The sequence below is a fragment of the Pristiophorus japonicus genome, chromosome 21 (genome assembly GCF_044704955.1).
Source record: "Pristiophorus japonicus isolate sPriJap1 chromosome 21, sPriJap1.hap1, whole genome shotgun sequence".
Classification (NCBI taxonomy): Eukaryota; Metazoa; Chordata; class Chondrichthyes; family Pristiophoridae; genus Pristiophorus; species Pristiophorus japonicus.
In genome coordinates, this window is record NC_091997.1 from 90,095,257 (window position 1) to 90,115,559 (window position 20,303).

At 46.5% G+C, this 20,303-nt stretch overlaps 1 protein-coding gene across 2 annotated transcripts in view; it reads right to left on the reverse strand.

The window, feature by feature from the left end:
* Positions 1–20,303, reverse strand: part of vps13c (vacuolar protein sorting 13 homolog C) — a 385,292-nt gene that overhangs the window by 296,462 nt on the left and 68,527 nt on the right. For both annotated transcript variants that reach the window (XM_070865206.1, XM_070865205.1), the window contains 2 exons: positions 6,206–6,315; positions 5,919–5,978 (listed from right to left, as the gene is read on the reverse strand). In XM_070865206.1, the coding sequence (XP_070721307.1) occupies positions 5,919–5,978; positions 6,206–6,315 (170 nt within the window). The remainder of the gene's footprint in view (positions 1–5,918; positions 5,979–6,205; positions 6,316–20,303) is intronic.

The following is a 20,303-nucleotide window of genomic DNA, read 5'->3' on the forward strand; positions in this document are numbered from 1 at the left end:
GGCAGTGAAAAGGGACGTCATCCAGGTCCAGGTCGGTGATTGGAGCGTGGGCAGATTCAGCAGGAGCGGCGAGGTCGGGGCGAAGGAGCGGCGAGAGATTGTACAGGGACGTGATCGGGGCCCAGGAGAGGCGAGGGCCCAGGGGCAGCACGGACCAGCCCACACTGCGATGTGAGCACGCACTAGGCCCGTGCAGCAGAGCTGGTCTCCAATCGTCTTGATTAACCCTTGCCACTGGATCAAGACCTGGCTCTGTCAAGCCCGTGTGGTGGCTGGTGTGAAATGGCCACCCCACGTAAAAAAATCCACACACAGGCATCTTCCACCCTTCCAGATTTAGTTCGGACTTGGAATTTTAGGTCCATCATTGAAACACCTGTGACCTTGTTGATGTGGTAGCAAGTCACCCTCGATTCGAGGGACTGCCTATGATGATGATGGCTCTTACCTTCCATTTGGTGATTGTAGCAATGATTATTTTCGGTCAGGTTTAGTTTATAGTAAAAGTCAGCTAAAATTTTGAATGTATTTTATTTGTGCATATGCCAACACACAACACACACACAGCTGAAAATTGTGCACTTGAGAAGAGGATTCCAAATTGCTATTAAACGAGGGGTTTCCCCACCTCATAATTGGAGCCCATCAAACCTCGCACAGCTATAAGTAAATTAGCAATTTTGGGGGATTTAAAGGTGCCTTCATCTGTCGAGAAGCTTCAGTACGCATTAACCTCCGCTCTGCTGCATGCAAATTCATTTATAGTAAGCTTCTGAAAAGATCAGTATAAATGCAACTTGAAATAAGCGTTAACCAAAATTTAAATTTTGAAAACCTTTTTTTTTAAATCTGAATCAACTCCACCTCCTCGGGTTGCATTTTGCTTTCCAGTAACTGATGACTATGGATCATGGCTCTCGTTTTAATCGTGTAACATTGACAACCAAACCGGATTACACTCATTATAAAGGCTTATTATAGGAACAGCTTGTGCTTCTAAATATTTAAGATTAACAATTTGTCAGATGTCTGCTTCTGCCCGTAGTTCTTTTGTTGCTCATTTGATCTGTTAAATGTGAACTTAATTCCTGGTCTACATTATTGCAATAATTTCCTACCTGCCATCTGGAGGTTTGCGGTTACTGATAATTAATAAATAAGCTCCAACTGCAAACCGACAAATATCCGGCCTGAAACGATTCAGCATTCAGACGTCAAGAGCGCCAATAAGTAAAGTGTAAGTCATCCTTTCCTCCTCTGTACACTTTAAGTGCTGGCTTCTACTCAGATAAAAAGGCATTTTTTTTTAATATTGAAGAGCAGCCAAGGTTTAAGGCACCACAACAAATCGAGCAGTAATTGCTCAATGAGGCCAAGTTTGAGTTTTGAAGATCCGTACAGAATAGGAGGAAGGGAAGGCTGTGGATGGTGAGGAGTTTCAAAGTTTACAGGCATTGGGAAGGAACAGGTTCTCCCCATGGTTTTTAGACCATCAGCATACCATGTGAAGCAATCAAATCAATTATTGACATCACATTCCCTGAATGCTGTGGCTGAAGCTGAACCAGACGTTATCATGTTCTGATGAACCAGCATGGCAAGCAACAGTTGAGTGAATTTCAAACTGATGATCCTTCGTTATCAACTCCCTCAACAGAGGAGATCGTTCCTCATTTCTCCTATGTCACGGCTGCCTCGTAACTATAATTTCCCACTCCTGGAGTCACCCTGGTGAATCTACGCTGTGCGCTGTCTATGGCATTGTTCTTTGTACAATGGGGCACCCAAAACTGCAAACTGTAAGAGTGCTTTTAACTATGGCCTAACCATTATCTTCTTTGACCAAGCTTTTGTTTTAAGGAGCGTCTTGAAGGAGGAAAGAGAGGCAGAGACACGGAGAGGTTTAGGCAGGGAGTTCCAGAGCTTGGGGTCTAGGCAACAAAAGGCACGGCCACCAATGGTTGAGCGATTATAATCAGGGATGCTCAAGAGGGCAGAATTAGAGGAGCGTAGATATCGCGGGGGGGTTGTGGGGCTGGAGGAGATTACAGAGATAGGGAGGGGTGAGGCCATGGAGGGATTTGTAAACAAGGATGAGAATTTTGAAATTGAAGCATTGCTTAACGAGGAGCCAATGTAGGTCAGTGAGCACAGGGAGTGATGGGTGAGCAGGACTTGATGTGAGTTAGGAAACAAGCAGCCAGGTTTTGGATCATCTCTAGTTTAGGTAGTGTAGAATGTGGAAGGCCAGCCAGGAGTGCGTTGGAATAGTCAAGTTTATAGCTAACAATGGCACGGATGAGGGCTTCAGCAGCGGATGAGCTGGGGCAAGGGCGGAGACGGGTGATGTTATGGAGGTGGAAATAGGCGGTCTTAGTTATGCTGCGGATGTGTGGACGGAAGCTCATTTCGGGGTCAAATATGAGGCCAAGGTTGCAAACAGTGTGGTTCAGCCTCAGACAGAAGTTGGGGAGAGGGATGGAGTCAGTGGCTGGGGAACGGAGTTTATGGCGGGGACCGAAAACAATGGCTTCGGTCTTCCCAATATTTAATTGAGAGAAAATTTCTGTTCACCCAGAACTGGATGTTGGACAATCAGTCTGACAATTTAGAGAGCGCGGAGAGGTCGAGAGAAGTGGTGGCGAGGTAGGGTTGGGTGTCATCAGCGTACATGTGGAAACTGATGATGGCTACAAGGAGCAACATGTAGATGAGAAATAGGGGGCCCAAGTTTCCACATGATTCGCGCCTGATTTTTAGGAGCAACTGGTGGAGAACGGACTATTTTAGAAATCGCAATTCTCCACATTTTTTTTTCTGCAGTTCTAGTCAGGTAGAACAGTTCTAGTTTAGAACAGAATTTTTTCTTCAAAAGGGGGCGTGTCCAGCCACTGACGCCTGATTTGAAAGTTTCCACAGTGAAAATGTACTCCAAACTAAAGCAGAATGGAGCCAGAGAGGATTTTTGTAGAACTGAAAAAACCTGTTCTACACATTAAAAAATCAGGCGCAGGTTACAAATTAGGCGTCCAGAACGAGGTGGGGGGGGGGGAGGGGGGAGGGAACTCATTAAATTCGACAATAAATCCTTATTTATACTTCTACAAATATTATACAAATAAATCCAACCTGAATAAACATTTATAAGCCAAGAAAAGATTAAATAAACCATCTTCCTACCTGTGTGAAAGTGCTTCAGCCAGGGAGAATTCTGCAGCCGTTCGTGCCGCTGAGAGGGAGGGAGAGAGCGAGAGAGAGAGCGGAAAGAGCGAGGGGGAGGGAGGGGGGGGGGGGGGAAAGAGAGAGCGGGGGGGGGGGGGGAAAGAGAGAGCGGGGGGGGGGGGGGAAAAGAGAGAGCGGGGGGGGAGGGAAAGAGCGGGGGGGGGGGAAAGAGAGAGGGGGGGGGAAAGAGAGAGCGGGGGGGGAAGAGAGAGCGGGGGGGGAAGAGAGAGCGGGGGGGGGAAGAGAGAGCGGGGGGGGAAGAGAGAGCGGGGGGGGAAGAGAGAGCGGGGGGGGAAGAGAGAGCGGGGGGGGAAGAGAGAGCGGGGGGGGAAGAGAGAGCGGGGGGGGAAGAGAGAGCGGGGGGGGAAGAGAGAGCGGGGGGGGAAGAGAGAGCGGGGGGGGAAGAGAGAGCGGGGGGGGAAGAGAGAGCGGGGGGGGAAGAGAGAGCGGGGGGGGAAGAGAGAGCGGGGGGGGAAGAGAGAGCGGGGGGGGAAGAGAGAGCGGGGGGGGAAGAGAGAGCGGGGGGGGAAGAGAGAGCGGGGGGGGAAGAGAGAGCGGGGGGGGAAGAGAGAGCGGGGGGGGAAGAGAGAGCGGGGGGGGAAGAGAGAGCGGGGGGGGAAGAGAGAGCGGGGGGGGAAGAGAGAGCGGGGGGGGAAGAGAGAGCGGGGGGGGAAGAGAGAGCGGGGGGGGAAGAGAGAGCGGGGGGGGAAGAGAGAGCGGGGGGGGAAGAGAGAGCGGGGGGGGAAGAGAGAGCGGGGGGGGAAGAGAGAGCGGGGGGGGAAGAGAGAGCGGGGGGGAAGAGAGAGCGGGGGGGGAAGAGAGAGCGGGGGGGAAGAGAGAGCGGGGGGGGAAGAGAGAGCGGGGGGGGAAGAGAGCGGGGGGGGAAGAGAGAGCGGGGGGGAAGAGAGAGCGGGGGGGGAAGAGAGAGCGGGGGGGGAAGAGAGAGCGGGGGGGGAAGAGAGAGCGGGGGGGGGAAGAGAGAGCGGGGGGGGAAGAGAGAGCGGGGGGGGAAGAGAGAGCGGGGGGGGGAAGAGCGGGGGAAGAGAGAGGGGGGGAAGAGAGAGCGGGGGGGGAAGAGAGAGCGGGGGGGGAAGAGAGAGCGGGGGGGGAAGAGAGAGCGGGGGGGGGAAGAGAGAGCGGGGGGGGAAGAGAGAGCGGGGGGGGAAGAGAGAGCGGGGGGGGAAGAGAGAGCGGGGGGGGAAGAGAGAGCGGGGGGGGAAGAGAGAGCGGGGGGGGAAGAGAGAGCGGGGGGGGAAGAGAGAGCGGGGGGGGAAGAGAGAGCGGGGGGGGAAGAGAGAGCGGGGGGGGAAGAGAGAGCGGGGGGGGAAGAGAGAGCGGGGGGGGAAGAGAGAGCGGGGGGGGAAGAGAGAGCGGGGGGGGAAGAGAGAGCGGGGGGGGAAGAGAGAGCGGGGGGGGAAGAGAGAGCGGGGGGGGAAGAGAGAGCGGGGGGGGAAGAGAGAGCGGGGGGGGAAGAGAGAGCGGGGGGGGAAGAGAGAGCGGGGGGGGAAGAGAGAGCGGGGGGGGAAGAGAGAGCGGGGGGGGAAGAGAGAGCGGGGGGGGAAGAGAGAGCGGGGGGGGAAGAGAGAGCGGGGGGGGAAGAGAGAGCGGGGGGGGAAGAGAGAGCGGGGGGGGAAGAGAGAGCGGGGGGGGAAGAGAGAGCGGGGGGGGAAGAGAGAGCGGGGGGGAAGAGAGAGCGGGGGGGGGAAGAGAGAGCGGGGGGGGGAAGAGAGAGCGGGGGGGGAAGAGAGAGCGGGGGGGGAAGAGAGAGCGGGGGGGAAGAGAGAGCGGGGGGGGGAGGAGAGAGAGCGGGGGAGAGCGGGGGGGGGGAGGAGAGAGAGCGGGGGGGGGGGCACGGGGAGGGGGAGAGTGGGGGGGAGGGTCGGGGAACAGGAGCGCGGGTCGGGTCGGGTCAGTCGGGGGGGGTGGGGGTCTTGGGTCGGGGCGGGGGTTGTCGGGGGTAAGCGGGTGTCGGGTCTCTGGTCGGGGGGGGGAGGGGGAGCAGGTCTCGGGGCCGGGGGGGGGAGGGGGAGCAGGTCTCGGGGCCGGGGGGGGGGAGGGGGAGCAGGTCTCGGGGCCGGGGGGGGGGGGCAGCGGGTCTCGGGTCGGGGGGGGGGGGGGGGGCTCGGGTCGGCCGGGGAGCGAGTGTCGGGTCTGGTCGGGCGGGGAGCAGGAGATGGCCGTGGGAGGAGCCTCATTCACGCAGCCCCAGTGAGGCCATTGGGCCAGGGCTAGGGGCTGCGTGCTTCGGGCCTCTCCCACACAGTTCGGCGCCTGGAGCTACTGCACTTGCGTGCCGACTGTAGCGCGCATGTGCAGAGGTCCCGGCACTGTTTTCAGCGCAGGGACCTGGCTCCGCCCCCCCACAGCTCGTGCTGGCTGCGCCGAGGGCCACAGGACCTGTAAGTAGGTGGAGAATACCGAGGATTTTTTATAGGCGCCGTTTTAGGCGCGAAAAACGGGCGCCCAGCTCGGAGGGGCACCCGTTTTTTTTCTTGTGGAAACTTGGACCCAGGAAGTGGAGTTCAGATCAAGATCAGATCATCAGGCTCAAGGGGCCAAAAGGCCTACTCCTGCCCCTATTTCTTCTGTTCTTATGTAAAATACTTCATCACAATCAAATTATGTCTTTAGCATCACTTTGCAATGAAACAAACTTTGCCTTAATATTTTAACAGTTTTGTTTTTAAGTGCATTACCAGTAAACTAAGTTCCCCTAATGTAACACCAACAGAGATAGGCCTCGAGGAGTCTGTGATCTGAAAAATAAAATTCTAGAGTTACAAATCATCGCAAATAATTAACTATTTACTTATCTTCAATAATGGCAATGGATCTTAAAGTCACACAAGAACAGTTTTCCTGTCCTTCTATACTATGCACCAACCCTACATTGTGGCTATGCACTCCCAACATCTAAGCACCATTTATATAAAAAAGCTAAATAAATGAAGTAAAACTTTCAGGTAAATAAAAATTGACTTACAGCATCTTCATATCTCACATGAATGCTTGTTATTTTGACTTGCAGATTTTTAATAATCTGTGTTGCAAGCTTTTCCCCAAAGGTATCCTTTTTCTCTTCTTTTGGTTTATCTGAAGCAGGAATAAATAAAAACAGCTGTCACCCTCATTTAGAAATTCTACTAAATATAAAAAGTGTGAACCATTGACAGACGAGGAGTAGTCCGGAGACACGACTGTGGATATCAACATTCTGAACATCATGTTGGCTGACAGGTCCCAAGCTGTCCTGCAGAGGTCCTTCCACCAGGCTGAAGGCAGACATCAGTGGTATAGCTGAAAGGGGAAGCAGTTGCTCCTACACGGTCTGGGTCCATACTGTGGTGGAACCACCACGGTCTGGGTCCATACTGTGGTGAGGAAAGCAAGTGGCAGTGCACTCCCACAATTTGTGTTGCTCACCAGGCCACTCTGAAGCATTTCCTAGTACCTGCCGTCTGTCCAGATGCTCAAACACAACTGTCTGATGAACAGCTAGTGCTCATCCTATTTGGGAAACTAATATACTTACAACAGCTGAATGGAACTGCATCAATCTTCTGCGACAAATTCAGTGACCCAATACCTCAACCAAGCAATTCTGTAATACTCCAGCTAAGTTCACCATTGAGCCGTCAGTCAGTCTGCCTCATTCATAGGCCCGACGACATAGTCCCATCACAAGGCACCTCAGATCTTTCCTTCTTGGTTGCAGATAACCCTTGTTCCCATTGCTCTATGCTGCTAAGTTGCAAAGTTCTAACTGGTTAAATTCGAGCACTATTCCAAAACATACTTGGGTGTCCCGAAACCGTAGTCCTTGCTAACTTTCCTCCAAGGGCTCTGGGCTCAAGTATGCATCACTGTGGAAACTGTGTCTGCACTTTAGCAGTACATTTCTCAATAGTTTGATTTGGAGATACCACACTGATAATATGAAGTAATTCTTTGTACTAAATAGGTGAATTAGTTGAATGCAGAAATGTTACTAACACAACACAGCACTGGTGTTACAGATAACAGGGTAACATGAACAGCCTAACAGTTCTACTGATTTTCAGTCTTAAGTACCCGACTATGTGCCACATGTGCTGGTACATAGATTATCAAGCTAATTCTTTGGCCAGTTAATCCACCTCAAAACATTAAAACAGGTTCAATGCAAAAGAAAAGTATCCCCTTTGAGAGCTCTGCTGAGCCAAGCTGTCCTTCCTTTCCCAGTGTAAGCAGCAAATGCGTCCGTTCTTTTCAAGAGGCACCTCTTCATGCAAACTGTATGTGAAGCTAGGTTGTGAATACACGAAGAAAGATCACCTGTTCATTAGTTTCCAACAGCTACCATCCCTCTCTCAATTCAAAGTTGCCTATTACTAAATTGAATGTATGTGAATGTGGATGAACTTGAACAGTAACCTGTCGAGATAAATAAAACTTAACTCAAAGTTACATTAATAAAACAGTAAACGGTCTGCAGCAAAGTCGGTTTATGTCTCCTTCAGGTGCTGGGTCTGACAACCATGCTGGAAATTCAACAACCCGACTACAGCACAGCACGCCAACAGTTCAAAACAAGAGATCAAAACCACAAGTTCCATGGTTCTGGTATTAGACACTTGAAACTCAGTTCCAGTCCCAGATCAGGACAACTTGAGGGGCAAAAAGGCCATGCTTTTCAACTCGGCACCTCACCGCTGCCTCACTCGCCAAGACGCTGGAAAACAAAAATTAACTGTGACATGTTTTCCGAGAGAATTTAAGACATTTATCATCTGGGAAAACCTGCAAAATCCCCTCAAGTTGTTAAAACATTGCCCACCATACTACTTGCTAAATCCCTTGTTGCCCTAGATGCGACACCTCAAAGGCCAGACCTTTAATTAACATTTTTGCAGGTCACGACACCATATTTACTCATTCATCTGGGTTAGCACATCTTTGTGTGGGATGCAGAATGGTGCATGTATACTCGGCTCCAAATGGCCAATAACTCAAGCTGTGAGATGCAAAGGAAAGCACCAGAGTATCAAAGGTCAGCATCAAGGGCAGGAGCACGAATCAATCATGTCAACTGGAGTTAGGGGAATGACCATCTCAATGTTCAACAGACTTTGAACACCCCTTCAGGCAGAATACGCACCAAATTTAGAGACTGCAATGAACCAACATGCTGTTTTTTATGCGCTTCAAAATTTGGTCAAAAGATGTTTGCCAATTTCTGCATCAGTAATTTCCTTTTTCAGGGGTCCTTGAACCATACCATTGAAAGTGTTCGCTTGAATCGTGAAGGGATGCATGCATGTAGAAAGCATGCCCTCAAAGCTGCGGACTGCAGGAAGATATCAATGAACTGGTCAGGTGGGCAGAACAGTGGCAAAATCAATCCGGATAAGTAAGTTTGAGGTAATGCATTTGGGGAGGTCTAACAAGGCAGGAGAATACACATTAAATGGTACGACACTGAGAAGTGTAGAGGAACAAAGGAACCTTGGAGTGCAGGTTCACAGATCCCTCAAGGTAGCAGGCCAGGTAGATAAGGTGGTTAAGGCGGCATATGGAATACTTGTATTCTATGCCTTGACTAATAAAGGCAAGAGTAAGGAGATTATGCTTGAACTGTATAATACACTGGTTAGGCCACAGCTAGAGTACTGCATGCAGTTCTGGTCACCACATTACAGGAAAGATATGATCGTACTGGAAAGGATGCAGAGGGGATTTACAAGAATGTTGCATGGACTGGAGAATTTTGGCTGTGAGGAAAGATTGGAGATGCTGGGTCTGTTTTCTTTAGAACAGAGGAGGCTGAGGGGAGACCTGACAGAGGTGTATAAAATTATGAGGGGCCTGGATAGAGTGGATAGGAAGGACCTGTTTCCCTTGGCAGACATAAAGTAATTGGAGGGAGGTATTGAGGAGATATGAGGGGAAATTTCTTTACCCAGAGGGTGGTGGGGGTCTGGAACTCACTGCCTGAAAGAGTGGTTGAGGCAGAAAGCCTCACATTTAAAAAAATACTTGGATGTGCGCTTGAAGTGCCGTAACCTACAGGGCTATGGACAGAGAGCTGGAAAGTGGGATTAGCCTGGGTAGCTCTTGGTCGGCCGGCGCGGACACGATGGGCCAAAATGGCCTCCTTCTGTGCTGTAAATTTCTGTGATTCTATAATTCTGCAGTGCACAAATCTCAAATTATGTCATCATTCACCATGCACTGACTGGATGCAGATCCCCTACCCAAGACCCTCCCACAGTGGGGTTAGGCAAGGATGTGTATAATATGGCAGCATAGAATGAAGGAAGGTGGCAGCAGATTTCTTGAAACGGAGTCCCTACAGATTGGCGAGAATATTCTGCTCCAGTAGTTCCCTGGAGCGATGAGAGAGAGTCTGGGAAATAAACTGATTCTGCCCAAGTCTGCCACATTGAGGACTATACAGATTCTTCACTGGTGCTTGGCATTCCAACACCACCCCAACTCGCTCTTCACCAAGGCTCTTCGCCGAGAAGGGAGCTATGTCAGTCGTTGCATCAGCAGATGTCGAGCAACATAAACCAGCAAAGTCACTTCGAAATTGTCCCGACATCGGTGGTCTAAACATTCATGCCTGCAGCCAACACAGAACCAGATCAAGTTATCCACATTGGCCCCAACCAGGCTTCCCTCCAGCAGACCAACATGTACCATTGCCATGTGCACATACTAAATCCCGCATGCTTGTACAAATCCAACTGCATCTGGAGTGTTCCTGCTGCTTGCAACTATCCGCCAGGATATGTAAATGAGTTTTAACTTCTTTACAGGAAGAGCAGTAGCTTCCACTTGTACTGGGGATTTGCCACCAATCCATCTGCATCGCCAAAACTAGTCTTCCCCAAAATGTGAGGCTGCACTGTGTGACATGGCACATGTTCAAAATAACCCCACAGATGCCCCCCACCTCCTCCCTCCCATGGCAGACTACTGAATGTGTAAAATGGTGAAAAAATACAATGTAAAATAGAAAATATTCTGTTGGGAAAGGCAACAGGAATAAACCTGATGCCTGCCTAAATGCAAGGCTTTTAAATCAGCATAACGAGAGATCCTTCGTGTACGAGGAATGAAGATTTCTACGTGCATATGTTGCAGACTTGACCCGATGTTCTCCTAGGCTTCTATTTTTGAAGATTATGAGCAATCTCTGCCATTGTGGAGCACACAGAAAATACTCAAATGGAAAAAATGCTCCACGCAGTCACTCCCATGTTGACTCACTCGCATGACATTTTCTGCAAATGTTTATTCAATTTAGCCACTGGACACAGGCTGTAGAATTTTTAAGCATGCATCAGATTGCAAATTTCAGATGCAGCTCACAACCAGAAGCAAAATAGGAAATATATTCTTTTGGATTAGCAAGTGCTGGAAATACAGCAATTTACGTAAACAGCACGAGTGTGGAATAAGAAAGCCTACTGAACCCATGGAGATGACTCTCTCCAACAAATAGTGTACAATATGCGTGGTCATAAATCCTAACGCATGTAAGCACTTGATAATGAATAACATATAGATTCCTGGTAAAGTTTTGCAATTCTACTTTATTTCCTCCAAATGTCAACCTACTCCTTCCGCAGTTATATCAGTGCTGTTTCTTTTAAATTGCATTACGGTCCAAAATCAACTGAAATGAATTTTTCCCTCCAGCTGCCCGATTAATAAGCTTGACCTGCTCTATGATTTGGTTCAGCCTTACACATACACCTACAATTTAAATGAGTTATACTTCACATGGAGCCACTCTTATGATGAAGGGGCCACCACTGCACTAAGACAAATTCATAAATTAACAGAACTTACAAGACGTGACTGAAAAGCAGTAAACTAAATCATATTTTCTACACAACAATATTTCTTAAGAATGCAGGTCAACAGTGGTTCTTGAAGCTTTGAAATAAGAGCAAAATAAATGAAGGATAAAATTGAAAGTGCATCATAAAATACATAAATATTCATACATACCTTTGGTACGTGCTCTTGCAGATTTCTTAAAATACTTTTTAGACTTTTTATGTTTACGTCCTTACAATGCAAGCAAGCAAAACGTACAGAAAAGGATAAAGAGGCGTTAGTAAGAGCAAGAGACTTTCAGCATTAGAAAATAAACAGCTTGTATTGGTTAGCAGAACTTTATGCTTCCAGAAAAAGTAAAAAGTGTAGAAAAATAAAACAATGGATCAGATATTCATCATCTGATGTGCCAAACATCCTTAACCCTTTGAGCAGAGAAGCACAAACACTGCATTCAAACGAAGCAACAAGTCTGCAATACTTCAGTTTATAATGAAGAGTTAAAATACATTGTCTGTACAATGGCTTCAAAAGCAAAGCCGTATCAATTTTCACTCAGTAACCTTTAGTCACACGCATCACCGGGACGGAAGCATAAAAGAGTATGATAGATTTAAAAACTCGAATAAAAACTCAACAGGCTCCACTACATAATCTGCAAGAAACCTTGCATTTAAATTCTCAGTTCTCGGTTTACTTTAGCTGCATTAGCCTGTGAAAGTTATAAAATACTTCAGTTGAATTTACTCTTGTATTTGAAGTAAATGCCACTGAATTTATCTTACTGAATTTCTTAGTTATTTTCCTTGCTAAACTTTCAAAATGCTGTCACCCTCTCCCACTGAAGCTGTTATCTCTGTGCCTCCAGTCAGGCTGCCACACTTACAGTACAACACTACTACTGGCACAGTCAGGCCTGTAATTCGAAGTTTGCCTTTTGAATGGCAATTCGGGGTCCCGTTTCTGGAGCTATCCGGCCACAGAGACAGAAGTTCAACAATTGGCTTAATATGATAGCAGCTACCTTAAATTAGCAGCTCTCAAAATAATGCAAGGTACTTTGGAACACTTAAAGCATTTCAATTCCCATTTAAATTATCACAGCATCACTAAAAAGCATACGGTTTGTTTAATTTCACTGCTGTGCAAATCTAACTCAGTAAATAATGGAGCGAAGACAACACATCAAATCAACTTGCCCTCAAGAACCGAAACCCTCATCCATGCCTTTTTTACCTCTAGACTCGACTATTCCAACACACTCCTGGCTGGCTTCCCACATTCTACCTTACGTAGAGGTGATCCAAAACTCGGCTGCCTGTGTCCCAACTCGCACCAAGTCCTGCTCACCCATCACCCTCTGTGCTTGCTGCCCTGTGTCCTAACTCGCACCTAGTCCCGCTCACCCATCACCCCTGTGCTCGCTGCCCCGTGTCCTAACCTAGTCCCGCTCACCCATCACCCCTGTGCTCTCTCCCAGTGTCCCAACTCGCAACAAGTCCCGCTCACCCATCACCCCTGTGCTCACTAACCTACATTGGCTCCTGGTCCAGCAGCGCCTCGATTTTAAAATTTCCATCCTTGTTTTCAAATCCCTCCATGGCCTCGTTCCTCCAGCCCTACAATCCGCCAAGATATCTGCATTTCTCCAATTCTGCCCCCTTGTGCATCCTTGATTTCCATCACCTCTCCATTGGCAGCCATGCCTTCAGCTGTGTAGATGCAAAGCTCTAATTCCCTCCCTAAATCACTTCACCTTTCTCGTCTCCTTCAAGGTGCGCCTTAAAATCGATCTCACCTATCCTAATATCTCATGTGATGTCAAATTTTGTCCGATCATGCTCCTTGATGTGTTTTACTACATTAAAGATGATATATAAAAGAAAATCGTTATAGCACATTGCATTGAAAAAAAAAATCACAAAAGATTGTGTATCTATAAAGGTACATCCCATTGAAACAACCTATATATATATCTTTCTATCAATCTGCTCGTAAAAATGCCTGCAATTGTGGTGGCGCTTTTCCTATGACATGTTCCTGTAACATCAGTGGATGGCAATCTAATGTGATTACGTTAATCTGATCATCTACCTTGAACACTCCCTGTAGAACACCAGAAATGGTGGAGCCCTCAGTATGCAGTTACAGGACCCCAGCACTGCTCTTCCTTATATACCAGCTCCACCACTCAATAGATGTGGAGAAGCATGGTATGGCAGCAGCAATGTAAATCTGAGTAAAAATGTTGGAAACACTAGAATGGGCTGAGGAAAGAGATTAAAAAAAACACAGAAACTTAGTTTGTCAGTGGGAAAAGTCAAGCCAGTTTCTTATAGTAATAGCAGTTGAGCGTAATGGAGAAATCGGAATGCCCACAAATGCCAGCATGAGTCTCGGCCTAATGCAGAGGTACTGTTAAATGTGTCACTCTCATGATGTCCTGCCAGTGGATGAAGTTGATTTGAGAGTGTCACGAAGTTAAATGTTGTCCACAGTAGTCAGGGCCCATGTTTTCACTAACAGTTTGGGTGGGTGAGTATTCTATCAATCACTGGTGTTTCTTCTACACCATGGCTCACTCCCAGTCCCACCTGTAAACCCGAACCATTCCCTACTATTGTGACCGAGCAAACTGTGCACTCTTGGGCCACCTTTATCCATTCCCACTCATGCTGTCCCAAGCATTGCATTTCTGGAAATTGTGCAACAAGGGTAGATAATGAAAAGATTAAATATGTTTATTCTTCAAAGGGATCCACAGTAATGTTTGCAGATTCTTGCAGTTAGATGCCTGACTTGAAGAAGTATTGATGAGAAGATGTACCTGAAGCAGTAAAGGTCTCAACCAATCAACTCTTACCAGAAAAATTAAAACGATACCTTGATCTGACTAATGACATCTGACTTGCAAATCAAAAGTCTCTGACTGAAACATAACTTCACTAAAGTGCTCAGCAGCTTCTTAAGCATCTACTAACATGAAATGTAGGACACTGAGAAGTGTAGATGAACAAAGGGACCTTAGAGTGCATTTCCACAGATCCTTGAAGGTAGCCAGGTAGATAAAGTGGTTAAGAAGACATATGGAATACTTGTATTCTATGTCTCGGCTGATAAAGGCAAGAGTAGGGACGTTATGTTTGAACTGTATAAAATATTAGTTAGGCCGCAGCTGGAGTACTGTGTGCAGTTCTGGTCACCACATCCCAGGAAAGATGTGATTGCACTGGAGAGGGTACAGAGGAAATTTTCGAGGATGTTGCCTGGACTGGAGAATTTTAGCTATGAGGAAAGATTGGATAGGCTGGGTTTGTTTTCTTTGGAACAGAGGAAGCTGATGAGAGACCTGATTTGAGGTGTATAAAATTATGAGGGGCCTGGATAGAGTGGCTAGGAAGGACCAAAATTCCCTGGATTCTGGTGAGGTCCCAGCAGATTGGAAAACTGCAAATGTAACACTCCTATTTAAAAAAAGGAGGCAGACAAAAAGCAGGAAACTATAGACCAGTTAGCCTAACATCTGTGATTGGGAAAATGTTGGGAGTCCATTATTAAAGAAGCAGTAGCAGGACATTTGGAAAAGCAAATTCAGTCAGGCAGAGTCAGCGTGGATTTATGAAAGGGAAGTCATGTTTGACAAATTTGCTGGAGTTCTTTTGAGGATGTAACGAACAGGGTGGATAAAGGGGAACCAGTGGATGTGATGTATTTGGACTTTCAGAAGGCATTTGACATGGTCACATAAAAGGTTACTGCACAAGATAAACGTTCATGGGGTTGGGAGTAATATATTAGCAAGGATAGAGGATTGGCTAAACAACAGAAAACAGAGAGTCGGGATAAATGATTCATTCTCTGGTTGGCAATCAGTAACTAGTGGGGTGCTGCAGGGATCAGTGCTGGGACCCCAACTATTTACAATCTATATTAATGACTTGGAACAAGGGACCGAGTGTAACGCTGACGATACAAAGATGGGAGGAAAAGCAATGTGTGAGGAGGACACAAAAAATCTGCTAAGTGAGTGGGCAAAAATTTGGCAGATGGAATATAATGTTGGAAAGTGTGAGGTCATGCATTTTGGCAGAAAAAAAAATCAAAGAGCAAGTTATTATTTAAATGGAGAAAGATTGCAAAGTGCTGCAGTACAGCGGGACCTGGGGGTACCTGTGCATGAAACACAAAAGTATAGTATGCAGGTACAGCAAGTGATCAGAAAGGCCAATGGAATCTTGGCCTTCATTGCAAAGGGGATGGAGTATAAAAGCAGGGAAGTCTTGCTAGTTATACAGGGTATTGGTGAGGCCACACCTGGAATATTGCGTGCAGTTTTGGTTTCCATATTTACAAAAGGATATACTTGCTTTGGAGGCAGTTCAGAGAAGGTTCAGTAGGTTGATTCTGGAGATGAGGGGGTTAATTTATGAGGAAAGGTTGAGTAAGTTGGGCCTCTACTCATTGGAATTCAGAAGAATGAGAGGTGATCTTATCGAAACATATAAGATTATGAGGGGGCTTGACAAGGTGGATGCAGAGAGGTTGTTTCCACTGATGGGAAGACTAGAACTAGAGGGCATGATCTTAGAATAAGGGGCCGCCCATTTAAAACTGAGATGAGGAGAAATTTCTTCTCTGAGGGTTGTAAATCTGTGGAATTTGCTGCCTCAGAGAGCTGTGGAAGCTGGGACATTGAATAAATTTAAGACAGAGATAGACAGTTTCTTAAACGATAAGGGGATAGGGGTTATGGGGAGCGGGCGGGGAAGTGGAGCTGAGTCCATGATCAGATCAGCCATGATCTTATTGAATGGCGAAGCAGACTCGAGGGGCCATATGACCTACTCCTGTTCCTATTTCTTATGCTTTTATGACCTGTTTCCCTTAGCAGAGGGATCAACAACCAGGGAGCATAGATTTAATGTAATTGGTAGAAGATTTAGAGGGGATTTGAAGGGAAATTTCTTCACCTAGAGGGTGGTGGGGGTCTGGAACTCACTGTCTGAAAAGGTGGTCGAGGCAGAAACCCTCACCACATTTTAGAAATACTTGGATGTGCACGTAAAGTGTCGTAACCTACAGGGCTACGGACCAAGAGCTGGAAAGTGGGATTAGGCTGGACAGCTCTTGGTTGGCCGGTGCGGACACGATGGGCCGAAATGGCCTCCTTCCGTACTGTAAATTTCTATGATTCTACGATTCTATCAGGTCACTCAGATCCCGTGGCTAAAGAACGACGTCAAATGCACGAAGATCCAGAAGAAAATTATGAATACCGGTGTGGGTGTTTTTTTCTGGACAAATAGAAAATTATAAGGATTATACCTTAAAGAGTTGCAAGTAAATCTGTTCCTAGTTAGTCAGGCAACCTTAGTCAATGGGATAAAGGACTGTAAAATCAATATGTAGTCTTGTAATGGTTAAAAAGTCAAGGGAGAAAGAACTTTGCGGTACTTATCCTGAATATAGAGTAGCAATCTTTATTTAAAATTAAATTCTAAACCATTTGCTGAAAAATATTGAGACTATTTCTATTGAGATTAAGTGGAATGATATTAGAGTCGTGCATTCTTTCAATAAATCATTAATGCCATCTGGTACCAACAACTGAAATAATCTTAGATTACAGACGCGATCAACAAAATAAAAACTGGAGGATACAATAAATCATAAAAAATTCAGAGACTTTAAAATGCAGGATTTAAATATTACAATTTATTTTGCACTTCATTGGCTGTGAAGCACTTTGGGACATCATGAAGATGTGAAAGGTGTTATATAAATGCAAGTTAGTTCTCTTTCCTTCCTTCTTTGAGCCATACGAGGGTTCTTTGTTTAAGGATAGCACACTGCCAAACAACAGGCATTTATATAGTGCCTTTGACGGAGAGAATTTCCCAAAGTGCTCATCGAGTCCGAATGGCTTGCAAGCAGAAGAAGAGGAGGTGGCCTGATGCATGGTGGTGAAGAGGGAGATTTTGGGGGGGGCTTTTGGATGTGGAGAGAGAATGAGGATGTGAGGCAGAAGGGTTTATGGAGAGAATGCCAGAGTCTGGGGTCAAGGCAACTGAATCCTCTGTTACAAGTAATGGAACAGGAGAAGGACAAGCAATGAGTTGGGGCACTGGGAACCAATGAAGGTTATCAACAACAGGAGAGATGGACAAGTGAGACTTACTGCAAAATTGGATGAAAGTGGCAGAGTAGAGGACAAGTCTGTATATGGTGGAACATGCGTAGGAGGACATTGGAGAAGTGGAGCATGGGAAACAATCGCATTATAGTGGGCGGGTAGAATATGATTTGATGGAAGAGATGTGCATGGAACGGAGTAGCAATCTCACACAAAATAGCACACCCTCAATTCCTATAGTGGTAACAATGTGGATGTTAATTTGTTCAATTCAATTGCTGACCAGTTGTTTCCACTGGTAGGGGAGGTAGAACTAGGGGGCACAGCCTCAAAATACAGGGGAGCCAATTTAAAACCGAGTTGAGAAGGAATTTTTTCTCCCAGAGGGTTGTGAATCTGTGGAATTCTCTGCCCAAGGAAGCAGTTGAGGCTAGCTCATTGAATGTATTCAAGTCACAGATAGATAGATTTTTAACCAATAAGGGAATTAAGGGTTACGGGGAGAGGGCGGGTAAGTGGAGCTGAGTCCACGGCCAGATCAGCCATGATCTTATTGAATGGCGGAGCAGGCTCAAGGGGTTAGATAGCCTACTCCTGTTCCTAATTCTTATGTTCTTATGTTCATTGAAGAGATATAAATGTCAGCAACTCCCTTCTTAATGCATTCAACTGCTAGTTAGGGCATACTATCTTCACAGAATTCTCTCTTTTACAGAAAGGACTCATTAATGGCAAGAGGAAATCTGAAATAAACACAGAGCATCTGTAGAGAGAAAAACGAACGGTCATCGACCTGAACCATTAACTTTGTTTCTCTCTCCACAGATGCTGCCAGAGCTGTTGAGTATTTCTAGCATTTTCTGTTTTTATTCCATGAATGGCAAATTTCTCCTCATCTGCTTTAAATGGGCAGCCTCTTATTCTAAGACCATGCCCTCTAGTTCTAGTCTCCCCCATCAGTGGAAACATCCTCTCTGCATCCACCTTGTCAAGCACACCTCATAATCTTATACATTTCGATAAGATCGCCTCTCATTCTTCTGAACTCCAATGAGTAGAGGCCCAACCTACTCAACCTTTCCTCATAAGTCAAACCCTTTACCCCCGGAATCAACTAGTGAACCTTCTCTGAACTGCCTCCAAAGCAAGTATATCCTTTCGTAAATAGGGAAACCCAAACTGCACGCAGTATTCCAGGTGTGGCCTCACCAAAACCTTGTATAGCTGTCGCAAGACTTCCCTGCTTTTATACTCCATCCCCTTTGGAATAAAGACCAAGATACCATTGACCTTCCTGATCACTTGCTGTACCTGCATACTATCCTTTTGTGTTTCATGCACAAGTCCTCCCAGGTCTTGCTGTACTGCAGCACTTTGCAATCTTTCTCCATTTAAATAATAACTTGCTCTTTGAGTTTCAGTCATTGCAATTCAGTCCCTTGAGCATGTTCGGCCATCCACTGAGATCATGGCTGATCTGTATCCTGACTCCATCCACCTGCTTGGTTCCATATCCCTTTATACACTTGGCTCACAAAAAGTTATCAATCTCCGATTTTAGGTTTTTAATTGAGCTAGCATTTGCTGCTTTTGGTGGCAGAGAGTTCCACACTTCTGCTACTCGGTGTGAAGTAGTGTGGCCGAGCATCTTCCTGAATGACCCTTTGCTCTAGACTTATCAGTGAAAAAGGTTTCTCTCTATCTACTCTATCAATTCCTTACAAAATCCTAAAACAGCAATCAAATCACCCCTTAGCCTTCTATATCCCAGGGAATACAAGCTTAGTTTATGTAATCGCATCTTAAAATTTAAGGCTTGGAGCCCTGGTAACATTCTGGTGAATCTGCGCTGCACTTCTTCCTAAGCTGCGGTGCCCAGAGTCTGTACACAGTACTCCAGATGTGATCTAACCAGGACTATGTATAGCTATAGCAACTACTTCCTTTCCTTTATATTCCAAACCTCTACATATAAAGTAACATTTCATTAGCCTTTTGATTAACTTCGTGATCGGTGTACATGGATCCCTAAATCTCTTTGGACCCCCACTATTTCTAGGTTTTCACTAAACAAATACTCAGATCTATCTTTTTTGGTCCAAAATTCATGACCTCACACTTACCGGTGTTGAAATCCATTTGCCACAGTTTTGCCCACTCAATTAATCGATCAATCTCTCTTTGCAATTTTATGCTTCCGTCAATCTTTCCATCATCAGCAAACTTGGATATATGGCTCTCTATTGTTTTATCCAAGTCATTAATCCATTTTCATGGGAAGTCTCATTGTGTGGCACCATATCAAACACTGTCTTAAAAACCCGTAATTGGAACATCTCCAACATTTCCTTTATCAATACACTGTGATTTCTTTAAAAATTCAACCAGCTAAGCTCACTTCACAAATCTCTGAATATTTTGGACCTGCCCGTGCCGCTTCCCTGTCCCTTTATTCTTTCCTTGACGATCTTTGTTTAAAGCATACCGAAAGCACATGCTTACATGATGATGATGACATAGGATTACATAGGATATACAGCACAGAAACAGACCATTCAGCACAACTAGTCCATACCGGCATTTATGCTCCACTCGAGCCTCCTCCAGTCTTTCCTCATCTCATAGGCAGTCCCTCAAAATCGAGGAAGACATGCTTCCACTCTAAAAGTGAGTTCTCAGGTGGCTGCACAGTCCAATAAAGGAATTACAGTCTCCGTCACAGGTTGGGAAGACAGTGGTTGAGGGAAAGGGAGGGTAGGACTGGTTTGCCGCACGCTCCTTCCGCTGTCTGCGCCCGTTTTCTGCATGCTCTCGGTGACGAGATTAGAGATGCTCAGTGCCCTCCCGGATGCACTTCCTCCACTTAGCCAGGGGCTCCCAGGTGTCAGTGGGGATGTTGCACTTTATCAAGGAGGCTTCGAGGGGGTGCTTGAAACGTTTCTTCTGCCCACCTGGGGCTTGCTTACTGTGTAGGAGTTGTGAGTAGAGAAGACCAGGACCTCAAATCTGGTATCAAGCTTATGGTCTACAGGGCAGTAGTGATACCCGCCCTCCTATATGGCTCGGAGACATGGACCATATGCAGCAGACATCTCAAAGCACGGAGAAGTACCACCAA